The sequence below is a fragment of the Heptranchias perlo genome, chromosome 4 (genome assembly GCF_035084215.1).
Source record: "Heptranchias perlo isolate sHepPer1 chromosome 4, sHepPer1.hap1, whole genome shotgun sequence".
Taxonomy (NCBI): Eukaryota; Metazoa; Chordata; class Chondrichthyes; order Hexanchiformes; family Hexanchidae; genus Heptranchias; species Heptranchias perlo.
Window position 1 is genome coordinate 85,518,698 of NC_090328.1, and position 23,103 is coordinate 85,541,800.

The 23,103-nt window shown below is 42.6% G+C and overlaps 1 protein-coding gene across 1 annotated transcript in view; it reads left to right on the plus strand.

Annotated features, from left to right (window-relative positions):
• Positions 1-23,103, plus strand: part of LOC137321079 (fibrillin-2) — a 394,436-nt gene that overhangs the window by 268,372 nt on the left and 102,961 nt on the right. The window contains exons 33-36 of the mRNA XM_067983259.1: positions 7,992-8,114; positions 10,895-11,020; positions 18,556-18,678; positions 20,968-21,090. Coding sequence (XP_067839360.1) covers positions 7,992-8,114; positions 10,895-11,020; positions 18,556-18,678; positions 20,968-21,090 — 495 coding nt within the window. The remainder of the gene's footprint in view (positions 1-7,991; positions 8,115-10,894; positions 11,021-18,555; positions 18,679-20,967; positions 21,091-23,103) is intronic.

Here is a 23,103-nt window from a genome sequence, read left to right on the forward strand (position 1 = left end):
GTAGCAATGCTTTTATAAGTCAAAAAGTGCATTACATGCAAGTGTACACTCTATGTAGATAAATGCTATATGGAAGAAATTACAGTCAGATAGTTTTCTGGTTGTTGCAATATGTTGTATTCATAGTTACATTTTTGTATAACTTTGTGCTGCAAACTGCTTCTTTTGCTGGAAATTACAGTGCTTATTTAATATTTTGTTTTCACATCACTGCAAGCAGTTTTCAGCACAGTGCATTTTGCAGTATTCTGATGGTGCAGAAAAGCATCCCAAGGCGCTTCACAGAAGTGTAATTAGACAAAATTTGACACAGAGCCAAAGAAGGAGATATTAGAAGTAGCGATTAAAAACTTGGTCAAAAAGGTAGGTTTTATGGAAGGTCTTCGAAGAGGAAAGAGAGGTGGGGAGTCGGGGAGGTTTAGGGAGGAAACTCCAGCGCTTGGGGCCGAGGCAGCTGAAGGTACATTCATTAATGGTGGGGCGAACGGAGTGGCGGATACACAAAAGGCCAGAATTGGAGGAACACGAAGTTCTTGAAGGGCTGTAGGGCTGGAGCAGGTTACAGAGATAGGGAGACATAAGTAGAAAAGTTTTTTTTTGCATCAGGTTTTATAAGTCTCAGAAGTGGTGGGATGATCTCAGATGCTTCTCTCTGAAAGTTTGAGGGACTAGTAGCCTGAACCCAAAGTAAAAAAACAAAGAAAACAGTGTAATTTGTAAAATGGAGTAATTACCAATGGAATTCTGGGGCACTTGACCCCAGTGCCACGTGGAAAAATCATGACTCAATATTGGCTGTTGTTGAAAACTGCTTTCCAATACCGTGTGGAAATACCACCAATGGTGCTTTGAAACAAAAAATCCTATTTTCTGGTGCAATTTCTACACCACCACAGAATGAGCTGAATTACTGAAAATACAGAACTCTCATCTGAATAGATAAAAGCTTCATTCCTTTGACGCTCTTTTCACCAGAACTAACTTTGAGGATTTGTTTTTACCCTTTAGACCTTTGTGATTGAATCGGCTTAGTAAGGTACTAGATCTGAATTATGAATCCCTCTCCTGTAACCAGACACAGGGCTTGTTATAATAACCAGGTTTCATCCTAACCACACATAAAGCTGTGTGAGCAGGGACTCACGTGATCATTCTAATTGTCAATTCTATTATGACCTAATGAGAAAAGTAAGCTTGTCTTGTGTTTTGTTTGCACAAGATTCTGTGGTGAAGTTATGGTGTAAAATCCAAATCAGTAACCACATTTCCTGATGACTTTCAGTAACAGGTGCTGGAATATAGGAACTGATCCAAGGATGAAACAATATTGTGAAATATTGGCAAAGCAATAAATTTAATTAATTTTACATTACACATTAGGAGGTTAATAATTGCCCCAATTCCAGGAATTCTTTTTTCAAAGAACAAAGGGTTTGGGGGAGGGGGTGACACAATCTGATTGATAGAAATAGCCAAACAGGATAAAGCAGACTAAAAGGTTTCGGTGTAATCTCAGAACAAAATCAAAACAAACTTCACGATAAGGAACGGCATAAACGAACCACACACACTGGCACATATTCAGAACTGCAGTGTTAAGTTTTCTAGCATTCCTGTGGGATTGGCTTTGGCTTTTGTGCAATGTGCCCTGGGAGGTGCAGCTTTAATAAGTTACAGCAGGGTTTTCTCTGTTCACCAAAACTCCTAAACCAGCTTTTGGTGCACGGCGCTCGGGAGCTTGTCCAGGGCTTGCTGTTTGTCTCTTGGAAATAGGTCTATCAACACTGCAACATTCAGTGGGAGACTCCCGCATCATGATCATGATTGCAGACTAACATCGACTATGCTGGTAATTCGCCATTTAGTCCAGCATTTCTGTTACCTTTTCTTGTTGCCCTTCAAGAAACAACAAGGGAATGGAAATACTTTAATTTTTCCTCACTTTTCTTTTTGTAAGTTACCTCTGTTCTCCCAGCAAATCAGAACATAAGAACATAAGAACATAAGAAATAGGAGCAGGAGTGGGCCAATCGGCCCCTCGAGCCTGCTCCGCCATTCAATAAGATCATGGCTGATCTGATCCTAACCTCAAATCTAAATTCATGTCCAATTTCCTGCCCGCTCCCCGTAACCCCTAATTCCCTTTACTTCTAGGAAACTGTCGATTTCTGTTTTAAATTTATTTAATGATGTAGCTTCCACAGCTTCCTGGGGCAGCAAATTCCACAGACCTACTACCCTCTGAGTGAAGAAGTTTCTCCTCATCTCAGTTTTGAAAGAGCAGCCCCTTATTCTAAGATTATGCCCCCTAGTTCTAGTTTCACCCATCCTTGGGAACATCCTTACCGCATCCACCCAATCAAGCCCCTTCACAATCTTATATGTTTCAATAAGATCGCCTCTCATTCTTCTGAACTCCAATGAGTAGAGTCCCAATCTACTCAACCTCTCCTCATATGTCCACTCCCTCATCCCCGGGATTAACCGAGTGAACCTTTTTGTAATGCCTCGAGAGCAAGTATGTCTTTTCTTAAATATGGACACCAAAACTGTATGCAGTATTCCAGGTGCGGTCTCACCAATACCTTATATAACTGCAGCAATACCTCCCTGTTTTTATATTCTATCCCCCTAGCAATAAAAGCCAACATTCTGTTGGCCTTCTTGATCACCTGCTGCACCTGCATACTAACTTTTTGATTTTCTTGCACCAGGACCCCCAGATCCCTTTGTACTGCAGTACTTTCCAGTTTCTCGCCATTAAGATAATAACTTGCTCTCTGATTTTTCCTGCCAAAGTGCATAACCTCACATTTTCCAAAATTGTATTGCATCTGCCAAATCTCCGCCCACTCCCCCAGCCTGTCTATATCCCCTTGTAGGTTTTTTATGTCCTCCTCACTCTCCACTTTCCCTCCCATCTTTGTATCATCTGCAAACTTTGATATGTTACACTTGGTCCCCTCCTCCAAATCGTTAATTTAGATTGTAAAGAGTTGGGGACCCAGCACCGACCCCTGCGGAACACCACTGGCTACTGGTTGCCAGTCCGAGAATGAACCATTTATCCCAACTCTCTGCTTCCTGTTAGATAACCAATCCTCCACCCATGCCAGAATATTACCCCCAATCCAGTGATTCTTTATCTTGAGCAATAATCTTTTATGTGGCACCTTGTCGAATGCTTTCTGGAAGTCTAAATACACTACGTCCACTGGTTCCCCTTTATCCACCCTGTACGTTATGTTCTCAAAGAACTCAAGCAAATTTGTCAGACATGACTTCCCCTTCATAAAGCCATGCTGACTTTGTCCCATTAAATTATGTTTATCCAAATGTTCTGCTACTGTCTCCTTAATAATAGACTCCAAAATTTTACCCACCACAGATGTTAGGCTAACTGGTCTATAATTTCCAGCCTTCTGCCTACTACCCTTTTTAAATAAGGGTGTTACATTAGCAGTTTTCCAATCTGCCGGGACCTTTGCCGAGTCCAGAGAATTTTGGAAAATTATTACCAAAGCATCCACAATCCCTACTGCCACTTCCCTCAAGACCCTAGGATGTAAGCCATCAGGTCCAGGGGATTTATCCGCCTTGAGTCCCATTAATTTACTGAGTACCAATTCCTCATTGATTTTAATCGTATTTAGCTCCTCCCCCCCCCCCCTTGAGCCCCCTGTTTGTCCAGTGTTGGGATATTCTTAGTGTCCTCTACCGTAAAGACTGAAACAAAATATTTGTTCAGCATTTTTGCCATCTCCGTGTTTCCCACCATTAATTTCCCGGTCTCATCCTCAAAGGGACCTACGTTTGCCTTAGCCACCCTTTTTCTTTTTATATAACTATAGAAACTCTTGCTATCTGTTTTTATATTTTTTGCTAATTTATTTTCATAATCTATCTTCCCTTTCTTAATCAATCCTTTAGTTACTTTTTGCTGTCTTTTGAAGACTTCCCAATCTTCTATCCTCCCACTAAGTTTGGATACCTTATATGTCCTTGTTTTTAGTCGGATACTATCCTTAATTTCTTTGCTTAGCCATGGATGGCTGTCATTTCTTTTACACCCTTTTTTCCTCAGTGGAATATATATTTTTTGAAAGTTGTAAAATTATTCCTTGTATGAACACCACTGCTCATGTACCGTCTTACCCTTTAATCTATTTTCCCAGTCCACTTTAATCAATTCCGCTCTCATACCATCATAGTCTCCTTTATTCAAGCTCAGTACGCTTGTTTGAGAACCAACCTTCTCACCCTCTAATTGGATATGGAATGTAACCATGTTATGGTCACTCATTCCAAGGGGATCCTTAACTAGGACATTATTAATTAATCCTGGCTCATTACACAGGACCAGGTCCAAGGTTGCTTGCCCCCTTGTAGGATCAGTTACATACTGCTCAAGAAATCCATCCCTAATACACTCAATAAACTCTTCCTTAAGGCTGCCCTGCCCAATTTGATTTGTCCAGTTAATATGATAGTTAAAATCCCCCATAATTATAGCTGTTCCCTTATTACATGCCCCGACTATTTCCTGATTAATACTCCTTCCAGCAGAGTTGCAAGTATTAGGAGGCCTATATACTACGTCCACGAGTGTTTTTCCCCTTATTATTCCTTATCTCTACCCAAACTGTTTCATTGTCCTGATCCTTTGTCCCAATATCATTTCTCTGAATTACAGTGATTCCTTCCTTTATTAACATAGCCACCCCACCTCCCCTTCCTTCCTGCCTGTCGTTCCTGATTGTTAAATAACCTGGCATATTTAATTCCCAGTTGTTGTCACCCTGCAGCCATGTTTCTGTAATGGTCACAATATCATACCCATACGTAGTTATTTGTGCCGTTAACTCATCCATTTTGTTACGAATGCTACGTGCATTCAGATAAAGAACTTTCAAATATGTTTGTGACACTTAGTTCCTGCTTTTTCCTTTTTTAACACTTTACCTTTTACTCCATACCTTCTGTCCCTTCCTGACACGCTTTCCTCTGTCTCCCTGCTCAGGTTCCCAACCCCCTGCCACAGCTTTGATGCTGGGTTAATCGCCTTACGCTTTCTAGTTTTTATTTTATCTGTCGTGCCTAAAGTACACTTTCTTTCCGCTGCTCTACGCTTTTCCCTCTCACTTGTTCTTGAACAACTGTTTGTACTATTTGTATTGTAGATTTCCCCTGGGTCTTCCCCTCTCTTGCTGCTCTCAATTTTATTCCCTTCTGACTCCCCGCTCAGGTTCCCATCCCCCTGCCACTCTAGTTTAAACCTTCCCCAACAGCACTAGCAAACACCCCCGCGAGGACATTGGTCCCGGTCCTGCTCGGGTGTAACCCGTCACGCTTGTACAGGTCCCACCTTCCCCAGAACCGGTCCCAATGTCCCAGGAATCTAAATCCCTTCCTCCTACACCATCCCTGCAGCCACGCATTCATCCGGTCTATTTTCCTGTTCCTATATTCACTAGCACATGGCACCGGTAGTAATCCTGAGATCACTACCTTTGAAGTCCTGCTTTTTAATTTATCTCCTAACTCCTTAAATTCGCCTTGCAGGACCTCATCCCTATTTTTACCTGTGTCGTTGGTACCAATATGGACCACGACTACTGGCTGTTCACCCTCCCCCTCCAGAATGCCCTGCATACTGTGATCCAATAAGTGCATTGTGAAGCTTTAGTAGACCTATTTTACAATTACAGCCACATATCCTAATATTCTATTAGCTTTAGGCATACTGGACATTGTGGGGGGAGTTTCAGCTGCCCTGGACGGGCGGGGGGGGGGGGGGGGGTTAAAAATCGGACCCCTTCCCGCGATTACACCCTCCCTCGATCACTCCCCAAAAAGTGATCACCTACCTGGCCCTCCATGGTGTCCTGTTTTCACCCCCCCCCCCCCAACCCCAAACAACTATCTCTCCCTCCCTCCTCTCTGCTTCCTGGCTGTGACCTGGTGCCGCAGGCCTTTCCGCCTGCCAGCCAGTCTTTCCACCCGCCAGCCAGCTAGCCTCTCAATCTGTCTGGCTGCCGGCCAGCAAACAGAGACATAAATTTTACATGAGGGCCTACCATTAAATTCGACAGGACCTACGGGTCACCCGTATTTCCAGGTTTCCCGGCCGCTACAACCCCCCCCTGTCCCCGCCCCCCGCTCCCCCGTAAATATTGGGACCTATGTCTATTATTACTCCAAGGTCCCTTTCTAAATCTCTGGGTAGATCTTGACTTTGTGCGATAGTGTAAAATGGGTGATAGCGACACTATCGCACAAAGTCAAGGTCTACCCCTCTGAGTTCATTTTGTTCCATTCATTGTATCATTCATTTTTTGAATCAATATGTAATTATATAGAATTACATTGAATTTTACAGCACAGAAACAGGCCACTCAGCCCAACAGGTCAATGCCAGTGTTTATGCTGCAGAGCCTCCTCCCACCTTACTTCATCTCATCATATCCTTCTATTCCTTTCTCCCCCTTGCACTTATCTAGCTTCCCCTTAAATGCATCTTCACTAATCACCTAAACCACTCCATGTGGTAGCAAGTCCCACATTCTCACCACTCTCTGAGTGAAGAAGTTTCTACTGAATTCCTTATTGGATTTATTAGTAATTTATTAGTAACTATTTCATATTTATGGCCGTTAGGTTTGGACTCCCCCACATCAGCCTCAATTTTAACCCTCCCCCTGACTCCATTCGTCGCCGCTGTAATATTTACAGCTGCAATTCAGGCCCTGGATGAGGCTCCCACTAAAAGTAGGTGGGGGCCTACATAACATGCAGAAGTTATGGCCCGATGATGATAACCTCACCACAGGAAGAGACCCACTCTGTCTGCTGCCCGGCAGCAGAGACATGGCGAAAATTGCCAACTGTCCAGAAGAGGCCGAGTTAAGTTTTAAGACATTGCCTATATTTAAGCTTTTTGTGGGCCAGAAGGAGCAAGAGGGGCCCCCCAGGCCTCACAAGGAAGCTTTCGGCCTCCTCAGCCCCCTACCTCCCAATTGCGGCTTTGATCTGTCAAACTCCCCACCCTCCCGATCGTGGCCCCAAACCTTCCCCCACTACTGACAGCTGGGCAACATTCCCACAGGTCCCCAGCTGTGGCCTCTTGCCGCCAATTTCTGCTCCCGCCCGTCAGCCAGGTAGTCAATCTGTCCGGCTGTCGGGGCAGGAGTTTGCAGTGATTTATTTAAATGAGGCCCTGCCCGCCATCAGCTTCCCCCATACCCATCCCACCTCGCCATTAATATCGGGGCCTACATCTCTAGGTCTACCCTATCGAACCCCTTCATAATTTTAAAGACCTCTATCAAGCTACCTCTTCTCTTTTCTAGAGAAAAGATCCCCAGCCTGTTCAGTCTTTCCTGGTAGTTGTACCCACTGAGTTCTGGTATAATCCTTGTAAATCTTTTTTGCACTTAGTAATACTTTATAATTATATAGGTCTTCAATTTAATTTGCAAGTGTCTCACCAATTGCAAAACCAATCAAATCCTTTGCTACATCCTCTTGTCACTATTGTGCTGTTTGCAAATCTGGACAGTTGTTTGTGCATTTTAGAAACAATTGGGTGAATTTTTGTCTTTAGCACTCTGAATACAGAGCTTCAGACGCTGAGAGCATATATTGTGAGTTTGCCCCATGATTGTATGTATCAACATACAGTCCCTTAAAACATAGAGTATTTATGGGCATCCAGAGTATGGTTTATAGCACACATCATAACTCAGGTATTGCCAGCTGTAAATTACATTCTGCAACTACCAGTCCAGATTGCTACCCCAATACAACCATGGCATCAAATGCTGCTTGACTAGCTGTGCACTAACTGCATTTTCTGTTCTTAATGCTACAGTACTGCCTCCAAAAATGAAGTTGTAGGCCTAGTTTTACAGTTGTGTTAAGGAAGAAAGTGACAATGAATACTGTTGTGTATTGCATTCAAATAATTATATATCTTTTTTTTAAATTGGTAGACCTTGATGAGTGCACCAATGAAACACATCATTGTAATCTCAATGCCAAATGTATGAACACACCTGGATCATATCGCTGCCTCTGCTCTGAAGGTTTCGGTGGGGATGGTTTTACATGTTCAGGTATGGGAAAGAAATTAAATTGAAGCTCTTTCTAATGTGTAAAAATGTGGCCATAAACAGATACCAGATAATACACAGTCTAATCTATTTCTTATTGCACCAGTGAAAAGGACAGCAACATAATGCATAGGTATACTATCTAAGCAGATGCAATGAAAACCTCTTCACAGTTATCAATAGATTATATTTTTTCTTCTACATTTCTCCCCTCCTCTCCTGGAACTAGTGACCCATGTTGGGGTACAATTCCGCAGGCACCAGTACTTCACCCAATGGGCCAGATTTCTCACATGAAACTAGGTAGCGAGTGCTGGCAGGTTGTTCCCCCATGAGAGGCATCATAGCTGAGCCTGATCCTGCCCTCACCCAACACCACAAATGCAGACTTCCAGCAAAGATAACAATCAGAAGCAGGAACTCCGGCCAACTGAAATTTTAACCTCTTCCTAGTCTAGCATCATTGGGGCCAATTGTAGCACCTTTACTGCTTCCCTAGCTAAGATTAATTATCTCTGCCTATTCCTACGGCTCTGTGCCATAATACCCATTGACTCTTCAAAGGAGCCCAGATTACAGTTATTTTACAGATTGATGTCTGAGTAATACTGAATAACAGACTTTTAGGGGAGAATTTTAACCCCCTCAAAAACAACAACATCAATTTGCATTTATATAGTGCCTTTAACGTAGTAAAATGTCCCAAGATGCTTCACAGGAGCATTATCAAACAAAATTTGACACTGAGCCACATGAGGAGAAATTAGGACAGGTGACCAAAAGCTTGGTCAAAAAGGTAAGTTTTAAGGAGAATTTTAAAGAAGGAGAGAGAGGCAGAAAGTTTTAGGGCAGAAATTCTAGAGCTTAGGGCCTAGGCGGTTGAAGGCAGGGCTGCCAACGGTGGAGCGATTAAAATCGGGGATGTGCAAGAGCCAAGAATTGGAGGTGCACAGAGATCTCGGAGAGTTGTAGGGCTGGAGGAGGCCATGGAGGGATTTGAAAACAAGGATGAGAATTTTAAAATCAAGGTGTTGCCGGAACGGGAGCTAACATAGGTCAGCGAGCGTAGGGATGATTGGTGAACGGGACTTGGTGCGAGTTAGGATACCAGCAGCAGAAACCAGCCTCCAACACACCTGCTTCCAGTTTTAACAGAGGTGGGTGACTAACCTGCTGTCCAGAGGCAGGTATATAATTTAAATATTTTAATGAGGCTGCGTGCCTCAAATTTTAACAGGTTTTTAGATTTAATTACTGCGGGCCGGGTTTCCCAGGGCTTGAGAAACCCGGCAGCTGGAGGAAGGTGAGAACAGCCAGATCCAGCAGGTAAGTGCCTTTCCAGCACTGCTTGTGGGCCAGGAGAAGCAGAAGTGCTCCCCCTGACCCCCCCAAGAAAACCTGCTTCCCTCCTCCGCGATCAGCCGACCCCCTCTCCCGCGATACCATCTTCTCCCCCGACCCATGTTCTATCTCCGATCTCCCCCTGGTCTCCAATCTCACCAAAGCCTCTGATTACCCCCCGATCTCCGATTTCCCCCCCCCCCCCCCCCCACTGCCAAAACCCCAACCTTCAAGGCCTCCAAACTCCCCCCGGCCTTTTCTGATCTCCCCAAGGACTTTCCGATCTCTCACCCACCCCCCACCACCGGCGTTTCTGATCTCTCCCTCCTCTCCGCCCCCCGACTGTGCCTGGGACAGCAGGCCTTCCTGCACGGCAGCCAGCTGGATTGATCAATCTGGCTGGCTGCTGGCCAGGAAATGAAGACAAAAATTTTTAATGAGATCCTGATTTTAAATTCAGCAGGACCTCTGGGTTATCCACATTTCCGGGTTTCCCAGCCGCAATAACCACCTCCCACCCACCCACCCACCCCCTCACTCCCTCCTCATCTCCCTGTAAATATCGGGGTCTTAATTCTTAGTTGCTGGTGCAACTGAAATTTTAGTATAATGGGCACCTGCACCAGTGCATTAAACATCGCTGTTTCACTCACCCTGGCAGGATTATACCTGGCTGCAGTGTTGCCAATCTAGGATTATACCTTCTTGTGGCAGTGGTTTCGTCCGAAGTTTGGGGGGTTACTGCCCATGCTCAGTAACCTATCATAGCTGAGAATGTACAGCCGAATTTTCAGCCTTGAAAGAAATTTGAATATATATTGTGTGCGTCAGCCAGCCTCACAAACTGAAACCTACTTAATGGTACATGCCAGCTGGTCTGAAGTGATCATATTAGTAAATAGGTAAATCAGTCTCCATACATGTTATGATTTCATGTCACGGTATGCATCAGTCTCTAGAGTGCTGTGACAGCATCAGTTGTAGATGGTAGAACATGAAGCCACACTGAGGCCATCACTATATATGAATCTTGCTGTAGAGACTGCCATTTGCAATTTAGCAGCTGTATACTACAAATTTGGTGCCAGTTTATCCCAAATTTCTGTTGAACAGTTGATTCTATCATAGTGAGCATTTTGCCAAAGGTTATGTCAAATAAAGATTGATTTCTAAGGTCTGTCATCTGATGCTTGTATGAGTAATGATGTCTAATATAAAAATGGCACTGTCCTTTGTGCTAATGTTACCTGGTTATTTCTAAAATAATTAGACGCAGAGTTATTTTTCAAGAGGAAATATTATTCTCATTGCACCAATCACCTCTAGGCAAAAGTATGATTAAATCATTGGAAAATGTTCTCTCTGTAGAATATTTGAAAATAATATGAAATTGATGTATTGTGAACTAATAGCCGCACTATTTAATTCACCCTTATTTACAGATGTGGATGAGTGTGCAGAGAATGTTAATCTGTGTGAGAATGGCCAGTGCCTCAACACTCCTGGAGGATACCGATGTGACTGCGAGATGGGATTCACGCCAGCTTCTGATAGCAGGTCATGTCAAGGTAAGTCCACTGGTTTCTTGCAATTCTGACTGACCATCCTGAATATGGGCCATGGCTAAATCTGGAAGCAGAATACGGAGTGTCCAATCCAAAATGTGTAATTATAAAAAATCCATACTTTTAGCCAACGGGCAGAAGTAAGGGCAGCTCTCTCGAAAAAATGCCAGGCTTCCTCAGAGATATGGTTGAGCTATTCTTTACCGTTTGCCTACATAGTCAAAAATAATGTTATTTAAAACCAACTTACTTTGTAAATGTCTAACAGCAAAGTCAAATCAGGATTGAACATGTGCATCACTTGAAAATGTTAAGACCGGTTTAGTTTGTGATTAAGCGCTAATTAGTGAATTGTGAGTAAGTGCACGTATTGAAAAGAGAAATAATGGGAAAAGAAAACGATGCAATTATTATACACTTATCAAAAACAATAAAGATGCCTTAAGTACTGAGAGGTTGCAAATGCAAGCAGCTATTTAGACGGTATCACAAAGATGGGAATGAGAACTATGTACATAGTTTGAAATGGGGACCAAACTTAAAGGAGAATTCTGGTGCTTTTTAAACAATATGTCATTTGAGCTGGTGGAACCCATGCCAATATATATGCACTGCAGTGCTAAAGGGGATTCTTCATCCTTCAATGTAGGAGTAAGCCAGAGGTATGTCATTTGAATTGGAGATGACCTTATTGTTACAACTGCCCCAGGGCTAGTAGGTCAGAACTCCTTTGTATACAATAAAATCACAGAATCTTACAGCACAGAAGAAGGCCATTTGGCTCGTCGTGCCTGTGCCGACTCTTTGAAAGAACTGTCCAATTTAGTCCCACACCCCAGCTTTTTCCCCATAACCCTGCAAATTAGTCCTCTTCAAGTACATGTCCAATTGCCTTTTGAAAGTTTCTGTAGAATCTGCTTCCACCACCCTTTCAGGTAGTGCATTCCAGATCTTAACAACCCTCTATGTAAAACCATTTCTCCCCATTTCCTCTTTAGATCTTTGGCCAATTATTTTAAATCTATGACCTCTGGTTACCGACCCACTTGCCAAAGGAAACAGTTTCTCCCTATTTGCTCCATCAAAACCCCTCATTATTTTGAATACCTCTGTCAGGCCTCCCCTCAAACTTCTCTGCTCTAAGGAGAACAATCCCAGTTTCTCCAATCTCTCCACATAACCGAAGTTCCTCATCCCTGGTATCATCCTCGTAAACCTCTTCTGTACCCTCTCCAAGGCCTTGACATCCTTCCTAAAGTATGGGCGCCCAGAATTGTGCAGAATACTCCAGCTGAGGCCTAACCAGTGATTTGTAAAGGTTTAACATGAATTCCTTGTTTTTGTATTAAATGCCTCTATTTACAAAGCCAAGTATCCCATACACTTTCTTAACCGCCTTATCAACTTGCTCTGCCACCTTCAAAGATTTGTGAATATGCACCCCCAGGTCTCTCTGCTCTTGCACCCCCTTCAATATAGTACCATTTAGATTATACTACCTCTCCATGTTGTTCCTCCTAAAGTACATCACTTCACACTTATCTGCATTAAATTGCACCTGCCATTTGTCTGCCCATTTCACCAGTCTATCTAGGTTCTCCTGAAGTCTGCTAGTATCCTCCTCACTATTTACAATGTAGCCAAGTTTTGTATCATCCACAAATGTTGAAATTGTACTCCCTATACACAAGTCCAGGTCATTTATATTTAACAAGAGAAGCAATGGTCCTGATAACGATCCCCAGGGGAACCCCACTGCATACTTCTCTCCAGTCAAAGAAAACATCTGTTCACCATTACTGTCTGCCTCCTATCCCTTAGCCAATTACATACCCAAGTTACCACCATTACTTTAGTCCCATGTGCTTCTATTTTCTGAATAATTCTGTTATTTGGTACTTTATCAAATGCCTTTTGAAAGTCCATACATACAACATCTACTGCATTACCTGCATCAACCCTTTCTGATACTTCATCAAAGAACTCAATCAGATTAGTCAGATATGATATCCCTTTAAAAAATCCGTGCTGGCGATCCCTTATTAACCCATGCTTCTTCAAGTGAGAATTAATTTTGTCCTTGACCATGGTCTCTAGTAGTTTTCCCACCACTGATGTTAGACTGATTAGCATGTAGTTACCAGGTTTATCCCTCTCCCCTTTTTTGAACAGGGGTGCAACATTTGCAGTCCTCCAGTCCTGTGGCACCACTCCCATATCCAAGGAGAATTGAAAGATTGTAGTCAGAGCCTCTGCTATCTCCACCCTTGCTTTCCTCAGCAACCTAGGATGCATCCCATCTGGATTGGGTGACTTGTTAACTTTGAATAATGCCAACCTATTTAGCACCTCCTTTCTATCTATTTTTATCCTATCTAATATTTCTACTTCCTTCTCCTCTACTGCGACATTAACTTCATGCTCTTTTTTTGTGAAGACAGATGCAAAGTATTCATTCAATACCTCAGTCATGCCCTCTGCCTCCACAAGAAGATTTCCTTCTTTGTCCCTAATCAGCCCCACCATTCCTTTAACTATCCTTTTACTTTTTATATGTTTATTAAGGTTTTTGGATTCCCATTTATGTTACCTCCTAATCTTTTTTCATATTCTCTCTTTGCCCTTCTTATATCCTTTTTCAATTTCCCCCTGCACTCATTGTATTCTGCCTGGTTTTCTATTGTATTCCATACCTGACATTTGTCGTAAACCTCCTTTTTCTGTTTTATTTTAACCTCTATTTCCTTTGTCATCCAGGGAGCTTTAGCTTTAGATGCCCTATCTTTCCTCCTTATGTACTCGAACTATCTCCGCCTTGAAGGCCTGCCATTGCTCCTTTACAGTTTTCTTGGCTGATCTTTGTTCCCAATCCACCTGTGTTAGATCCCTTTTCAAATCATTGAAATTGGCTCTCTTCCAGTTGGGTATTTTCACCTTCGATTTTTGTTTTTCCCTTTCCATAACTACTTTAAATTTAATCATTTGTGATCACTATTTTATGATCACCAATACAAAAAAAACAGATTATTTGGTCATTATCTCATTGGAGTTTGTGGGGCCTTGCTGTGCGCAAATTGGCTGCCACGTTTCCCACATTACAACAGTGACTACATTTCAAAAGTACTTCATTGTCTATAAAGCACTTTGGGACGTCCTGAGGTCGTGAAAGGTGCTACATAAATGCAAGTTCTTTCTTTCTTTCTTTATCCAGATGTTTTCCCATTGAAAAACACTCCACTTGCTCTACTTAATTCCCCAGAAGTAGATCCAGCACTGCTTTCTTCCTCATTGGACTAGAAATGATTAATAAAGTTCTCCTGTATACATTTTAGGAATTCTTCACCCTCCTTGCACTTTACACTGTTTTTTCCCCTGTCTACATTAGGGTATTATTTTGCTCTATTATTTTTATATTTCTCTCAAATTTGCCTACAGATTTGCTCCTCTATCTCCATTTCACTATTTGGGTGCCTATGATAAACACCCAGCAATGTAACAGTGCCTTTTCTGTTCCTTAACTCTAACCAAAATAATGGATGCAAAAAGAAAACTTAGATTTGCTCTATTTTGTTTTGCCCTAACTCATCAAAACTGGCCTGCCAAAAAAAAATGAAAGTGGTCCTCAGATAGTGATAACCAAGCCAGAGGGCATTCTGAATCAGGTTCGGTTTGGCCACCCTCCATCCAGCCAAACTCAGCCCAAGCCAGGCCAGATGCTTCAACTAAAAAAAACTTTTTGAAGTCTGAACATTTTGCATGTGTTCAATTGCGTTATTTTCAGAATTCAAAAAATACTAATTTTTTTCCCCTTCGCTACTCTTGCCTCTGAGCCAGTAGGCCATGGGTTCAAGCTGCACTCCAGGACTTGAGCATGTAATTTAGACTGACACATCAGTGTAACACTAAGTGAATGTTTTATTGTTGGTGGTACCGTCTTCTGCTCCTCCTGGCTCCACATAAGTAAAAAAAACAAAATCTTATCTGTTCTTCGGCAGCCTCCAGTGATCCGGTTGGTTGGGTCGTCCCAACAGGGGCGGGAGAGTTTTTTTTTTCCTCCTCCTAAACTGGGGGCATTGAGGCGAATTGAAGTGCACCACTTACTGTCCTAATTGGAATTAACTAGCTCAGCACAGACCAGGGATCAACCTGGGACCTTCGTAATCTGTCTGAGCCCCATATTCTATGTGCTGTTACTCTAGCTGCTCAGTGGTGGGCCAGCTAACCTGGGATTCTCCTTCCACCATGTGGAGAAGTGGCGGAGCTACACTGAGTGCCTCCTACTGGTACCATATTCAAGATTGGGAACTCACCACGTGGGGAATTGCAGGAATCATCCTACATCTTTTTGATACAAAATCTACATAAAGGCCGCTTCATATTAATAAAGTGTAACAATAATAGGGTGATTTAGCTTTAAGAGGCACTATGCTATTCGCTGCTTCTGGCCCATGTTAAACGCTTGAGAAAGTAACATGAAAATTTCTGCTGAATCAGTATCTCCTCATCATTCTTCACTTTATTGAATAGCCAGCCGGCTCGCAATACAATAAAATTTTAATCTAACAATTTTATCATTTTAATAAAAACTAACAACAGATGCAGTAAAGTCACAAACCATTAAATTCCTCAGGGATTTTCCCGACCATATGCCAATCTTCCACCGAAGTTATGGTGGGCAATCGGGAAAACCCCCTTTGGAAATTCAACCCATAGTCTTTTTCACTCTACAGTCTTTACATTTATTTTCAGTCACCCACTTACTGATAGACTTCCTCTGGTCACTACATGTAGCACTAGCAAAGATGTCCTCTGTTTAGTATTTCTAGTGAAATTGAAAGCATTTCTTTTAGAATAATTTCTCTATAAATAAGGAACAGAGGGAATTTTCATGATCGTGTTTATAATGTTGCTAATATAAGTGCGCAGAGGGATTCTTATCATATCAAAATAAATCATTGGGGTAGATTTTCCTCCAGTGCAGAGTTCAGTCAGCCAGCTGGAGGAGCCGCCCGTCGGCTGCCCGACAGCCCCGGCAGGAGGCCCAGTGCATTTTGAGAGCCGGGCCTCATTAGCATTTGGCCACCGGGTGGAGACGAGTGCCCTGGGGCAGCCTGCCAGCTCCGGACCGCTGGAATATCGGACAGTCTGGCTGGCCTCCAGCTTGTAAGAAAGTAGGCCCGTGTGGGGGTCCCCTCTCGGGAGGGGGGACCCGCAGCGACACAGGCTGGCTTTGTGGAGTCTAGATCCGCCCTCCTGCTCCTCCCAGCCTCACAAAAATATAGTGAAACTTATGTTTGCGCTCCTCTTCGAATGGACTGCCAGCTGAAGCTGGGCGGATTGTGCGCCGCACATGCTCCACCCAGTACTGTCCTACAGTGACAAATGGGTTCCTGTGTACATCATAGGACCTCGATTTGCCTATACCTGACTCAGGCATGCACAGTGGCTGCCCAGCAGTAGGCCTAGGGAAGATTGCGGTGGCCACAGCAACAGCGGGAACGGAACGGAATGGTAATTCATCCTCAACCTTTTTCAGAGCAATACCTCCATGTTTCTGCAGGACAGGAGACTTCAAAATCCCCCCTCCCTCCATTGTCTTTATTCTACTCTAAACAATTTTACAACACCAAGTTATAGTCCAGCAATTTTATTTTAAATTCACAAGCTTTCGGAGGCTTCCTCCTTCCTCAGGTGAACGATGTGGAAATGTACATCATAGGAAATTGTTATTTATTAAATGTCATACAGAGGACAATGCAGCTCTAGTTCTAACCTAATGGTATTAAAAAAATTAAAACTGGATGCTTATTAGCATTTTGTGCAAATATTTTCTTTTTAACATATGTTGCAATCCATCCTAAAACATATAAACAAATATTTCGATGTTATTGTGCTACAGAAACTCGAAAAACTGCCCAAGGTAATAATTTCTGCATACACCACAGATACTTGTTCCCAGAGTCAGGTATAGGCAAATCGAGGTCCTATGATGTACACATTTCCACATCGTTCACCTGAGGAAGGAGGAAGCCTCCGAAAGCTTGTGAATTTAAAATAAAATTGCTGGACTATAACTTGGTGTTGTAAAATTGTTTACAATTGTCAACCCCAGTCCATCACCGGCATTTATTCTAGTGGTCAGTATAGTTTATATTAGTGAAAGGAGCATGCAATTTCTTTTTGTTTGGTAACTCTGGGAACAAGTATCTGTGGTGTATGCAGAAATTATTACCTTGGGCAGTTTTTCGAGTTTCTGTAGCACAATAACATCGAAATATTTGTTTATATGTTTTAGGATGGATTGCAACATATGTTAAAAAGAAAATATTTGCACAAAATGCTAATAAGCATCCAGTTTTAATTTTTTTAATACCATTAGGTTAGAACTAGAGCTGCATTGTCCTCTGTATGACATTTAATAAATAACAATTTAATATTTATCCAAAAAGTAAGGCTTTAAAAAATTCCTCAATATAAGCATTTTAATTATCGGCTAACACTCCATCTCACTATTGCTTTCTTAAACTAATAATTTTCAGCCTTTCCTCTCCAAAGGAAAATTCAGGTCTGTGTATAATAGTTTGTGAAAGGAGACCTTTTCCCTCAGACGCTATGGGGAGAGTTTAACATTACCCACTTGGCAAAAACTGGGCAGGCGAGCAGTTAAAATCACCTGTGGGGCTTACTCGCCATGGTTTACTGTCTTACCACAGGTTGTGATTTTAACCTGCTCTTCTGAGCAGGAGAGAGGGGCATCCACTGGAAACCAAGGGGCTCCTTCTTTAAATATACAGATCAGGCTCCGATTATGTCATTGAGCCCAACTGCTATTTTAACCAGAGATCTGTGCCCGGAAGCCATTGTGGCTTACCCACCAGGACAACCTGGTGGGAAGAAGAGGTGGGGCCAGAAGAGGCCCAAAAAGGAAAATTATTTTACTTATTTTTTTACTTTTCTTGTGGGGCCAGGAGGAGCAGGAGTGCTCCCCTGGACCTCACAAGGAAAGTTTAGGCCGCCCCTGCCCCTGACTTCCCCAATCCCCAACCTCGCGGCCCTCCAGCACCTCCTCCCAGCCACTTCCCTGAGTGCTGGGGTCTGTTTCTTTGGTCCCTGGTGGCAGTCTTTTACCACCCGATATTCCACTCCTGTCCTCCAGCCAGCTGCTGCTTTCCACTGGTTTCGGACGGGAGACTGACTGAACGGGAGACTATGCAGATGAAGTCCCGAAGCTAAAATCTCCCGGGCCTCGTGGTGCCAAGGTCAAGACGGTTTGCTGCCTGCCTCAACCCCGACCCGCACAACTGCTTCCCTGACTTAAAATTGGGGCTTATATCTTTGTAATTGCCATATAGATTTGACATAAAAGTTAGCATTTTCCCAAGTAACAGTTGTTGCTAGGAGTGAAATCTTTATAGGTTTTGTCAGAAAACTTTTGGTCCAGAGGATTTAGTGATATTGTGGAATTCCTTTTTTCCCACAAAGGCATTCCAAGTTTTTGCGATTTATCTTTGAATAAGTACTGTGTGTTTCTCTTCTAGATATTGATGAATGTTCATTTCAGAACATTTGTGTGTTTGGCACCTGCCAGAATTTGCCGGGTATGTTCAGATGTGTCTGTGATGATGGCTATGAACTTGACAGAAGTGGAGGCAACTGTACAGGTAGGAATACAACAGTTACAGTGTTTATTTACTGAAGAAGACGAGCCTCATTTATCCATTGAGAAATTCCCGATTTCTCAAAATACAAAACAAACATAAAGGCCTAGAAATTACATTGTGCAATATTATAGGACAAATGCTTAAGGCGTTTGATTAAAATGAATTTGTCCACTATTTTCAGTGGGTTAGTGCCTCCATTAAAATAGTCGACAAAATCTTATATGCACATATTAAGTACTAATGTGGTAATATCACACAGCATTATTTCTAAGGTAAAAAAAAAGTGTTAAAAAATCCTACTTAAGGGCAGGGTTCGTAAATTTGATTTTCCAGGTTTTTGTCCAAAATAGTTTCCATTGTGTTCCTGCAAAGAACATTGGCAGCTTTTTGAATAGCGAACCATCCCTCAAGATATCAACTTTTGCAATAAAATCTTAATCTTAGTTTTTCTTAAAAATGGTAAAACTATAGCAACACATGGAGCAATGTCATCTCAGCTTGGATCATGTCAATAGGGTCCTCCCCATTCGCTAGTTTGATATATAAGGTAATTTACGAGCTGAGAAAGCCCCTTTTAATGTGTAATAATGAAATTCTCATAACATCTTCCAAAGAACAGTGTGGGCTTTAACGGGAATGGGCTTTGTCAGCTTAAGATATTTGTGAACAGTCATCAACTGTGACTCCTGAAGGATTATTTTTAACTATAGCATGATTCTAAAACTTTACATTGGATACTGTCATTGCTGTACAAAGGTCACTATACATAGATTTATTATGAACCATTTGTACAGCAGACTTACTAGTAAAGACGTAGAAAAGTGCATATTGTAAAAGATTTGGTTTTAGGAAATACTGGTACAAAACTGGCAAATGCAACTGGTGCTGTTACCTTCTTTGGAAATGTCCTGGAGAGCTCTGTGAACACTCTTAGAGGTTGTTCTCAATGGCATCTGTCACAGTTCTGCAGACATTGATCCTTTTCAGATAATCAAGGCTTGAAATGTTAAATTATTTCCTCTGGTGGGGGATGCAGAACAAAGGAGCACAATCTTAAAATTAGAGCCAGGCCATTTAGGTGTGAAATCAGGAAGTACTTTTTCACACAAAGGTTAGTGGAAATCTGGAATTTTCTCCCCCAAAAGGCTGTGGCTGCTGGGTCAATTGAAATTTTCAAGACTGAGATCAACATATTTTTATTAGGTGAGGGTATTAAGGGATATGGATCAAAGGCGGGTAAATGGAGTTGAGGTACAAATCAGCCATGATCTAATTGAATGGCGGAACAAGCTCCAGGGGCTGAATGGCCTATGCCTGCTCCTATGTAGCTCCAGGTAAGGTCTAGAGGAAAACTCACACTGTAGTAATCATAAAGCACAAAAGCCATGGCACCTTACACCCAATTGTCTAATCTCCACATGTGACCATAAACAGTTAGTGTTGGCAAGCTATTTGACTGTGGATGGGAGATAGCATCAAAGCCAAACTCAATGCTGACATCTGCATAAAGCACTTTCTAGTAAGGGTCAAACCCAGAGACACTGAGCTTAATGGAGCATCTCCACTGCTACCCTAGTTGAGTTCAGCTAACAGCACAGACCAGAATCAAAACTAGTACTTTCTAGTAAATTTGGTTTAGTTGTAACTGTCTTTACCAGTTGAGCCATCAGGAACGTCAGGCTGAGGGTTTACTCAACATGATGGCACAGAAATCCTTTGAACAGCAAAATGTCCATGCATTGCTGCAGCATAATTGGCTTGCAGTCCAATTCCTGCAGCTAGGCGAATCAATGTCTGAATTTAAAAGGGAACAAAATTCTTTGAACTAAAAAAAGGGGCAAATGCTTATTGTTATCCGATAGTTAACAACCTGCTAATGAAAGTGCAGAATGTGTAGTTACTAAAAATTCAAATGCAGTAGAAAATTGTTAATCACAAAGTAAACAGGCATTCTCCAGTTTTTTTCTGAGGGGAATTTCACCCCTTTTTGTAAGCTCTGTAGCCTTGGGAACTTTCTCTCAACAGTACTGATGTCAAGCTGTAATGGAGCTACTCGAGTTCAAATGTGAATTAGTCTTTGTTCAAACTTCTTGACAATTCCTTGCAATATAATTAGAGATGGTAAATAGCCATATTTATTTTTAAGCCTTTGATGAAGGTTGCCTTAAGGGGATTTTACTGTATTACCGCCTGCTTACCTACAGTAATTACTTTACTGAAACAGGAAATAATTTGTCTTAGAATGTGTACAAAGAGCTGAGGTGAAATATTCTGTTTTTTAACTTGCAGATGTCAATGAGTGTGCTGATCCAGTCAACTGTATCAATGGTTTATGTGTTAACACACCGGGTGGTTACCTGTGCAACTGTCCCGCTGATTTTGAGCTTAATCCAACAGGAATTGGCTGTGTTGGTGAGTCATTATTTTGTGTAGCCATGTATGAAAGCTTGAGGACTGGCTATTGTCAATATGCAATGTATTTATATTTCCTGTGTGTGGAAATTCCCTGTAATTTACTGTAAATAATTTCCTGAAAGAATTCTAGTAATATTGGCACAAATACCCTTATGTGAGAGTAATTCAAGACTGCACTGCGACTTTCAGCCGTTCCCAAATAAAGAGTGATAAATTCTAAAAGTTTCCTAAAATATTTAAAATTGTTAAAGATAAATGTTCTATTTGCTTTTCTCTAAATCCTAAATATAACAAAGCAAGATACATTTGTAGCATTCTCTCAGTTACCTATTGCTATCCCATTATATCTGTAGAACTGTTGGTTACAGGCAGCCTGGAAGCAAACTTTTTGTCCAAAACTCACATTCGGTGACATCACGAATGATAAGTTCCATTCATAATCCCCTGATGTCACTGGCACAGAACTTCACGGGACGGGAAATTCCTCGGAGCTGATCCTGCTCCACCAGCTTTACTTTGCTGGAAGTGCGGCGGAAACCCCATTTACTCACAAAATTGAGGTTTCCGCGCACTTTTGGCAGTAACATCAGCAGAATGGAGCAGGTCGGAGGAATTTCCCTGTCTTGATATCTGTATAAATGAGTTCTACACAAAATAGCTGCTTTTAGGATTGCTTGTCCTATTTTCCTGTTTTTTCTTCCTCCAGTTGTCTCCCCTCTTTTCCAGATAGCACTGATTTTTGCTACATTACAGTTCCATTAGCATAAGTCGCACATCAGTGCCTTGCCCAAGTGGCTATCCTTAATGTGTGACCCTCAACAGTAATTGTTGGCAACTTATTTAACTGTAGGAGCATTATGACTGAGTCTGATCCTGTCCTCACAGATGTGCAGAAGGATGTGCTTTTCAACAGATGTCACAGATTAGTGATCAGAAACATGGGGGTAAATTTTAACTCCCAAGAACAGGTTGGTTGGGAGCGGGTGGGAGTAAAAATGCTCCGTTTTCAGAGCGGGACCGCATTCCGGCTCCAACATGCCTACTTCTGGGTTTAACCCAGGCAGGTTTGTGTGCATGTGGAGAGCAGACACCAGGAAGTCCCGTCCCCGCTTAAAGCCGGCAGGCCGATACTTAAAAGGGCAACATACCTCATTGAGATACTTAAGGTACTTAATATTTTGTGTACTGGAATAATAAAACAAATTTAACCTTATCTGTTCGGGTTTCCCATCGCTTCCCATTCACATCAGGTGAAAGAAGGCGGGAAGGGCCGGAACCATGAGGTGAGTGCCTTTATTGCACTGCTTGTGGGCCCAGAGGAGCAGGTATGCTTCATCCAAGCCCAACAAGCTCACCTGGCCAACAGGACCCCGCAATCAGCCGACTGCCCCCCGTGGTGGACCCCCACCTGCCTCTGACTCTTCACCAGACCTCCAGTCTTCTTCCTCGGGCCCCCCGATCTCTTCCTCGGCCCCCCAATCTCTTCCTCGCCCGCCCAAACTCCTCCCTGGCCCATAACCCATCCCTCCCTTCAATCCCTGGCTGCGGCCTGCAGCAGGCCTTCCAGCCTGTCAATCAGGCTGGCTGCCGGGCGCAAAACCTGGAAGTGCAATTGATTGGCCTCATTAAGCGCAACCCACCTTCCGGGTTTCACACCCGGAAATCTTCCCTCCCCCCACTCTCCTCCCGGCTTGCAGTTAAAATTTACCCCGTGAACTCTGGTCAGTTTTTCTCTTCCCTAGCCCTGGAGCACTGGGGTCAATTGTAATTGCCCTTACTGCTACTGTAGCTGAGATCAGCTAACTCAGCACAGACAAGGGAATTAAAACCAGACTCTTATGGTCTGCGTGACTCAGTAGACACGACTTTTACCAAATGAGGCATAGGAGGAGACCAACAGAAGGTGGCTGAGACATTAATAACTGCACAAGTAGGTTGTTTGTAACATTTAGAATTGCAGGACAGTCCTTACAATTATATACCCCTTTAACATAAAATTCCAAATACACG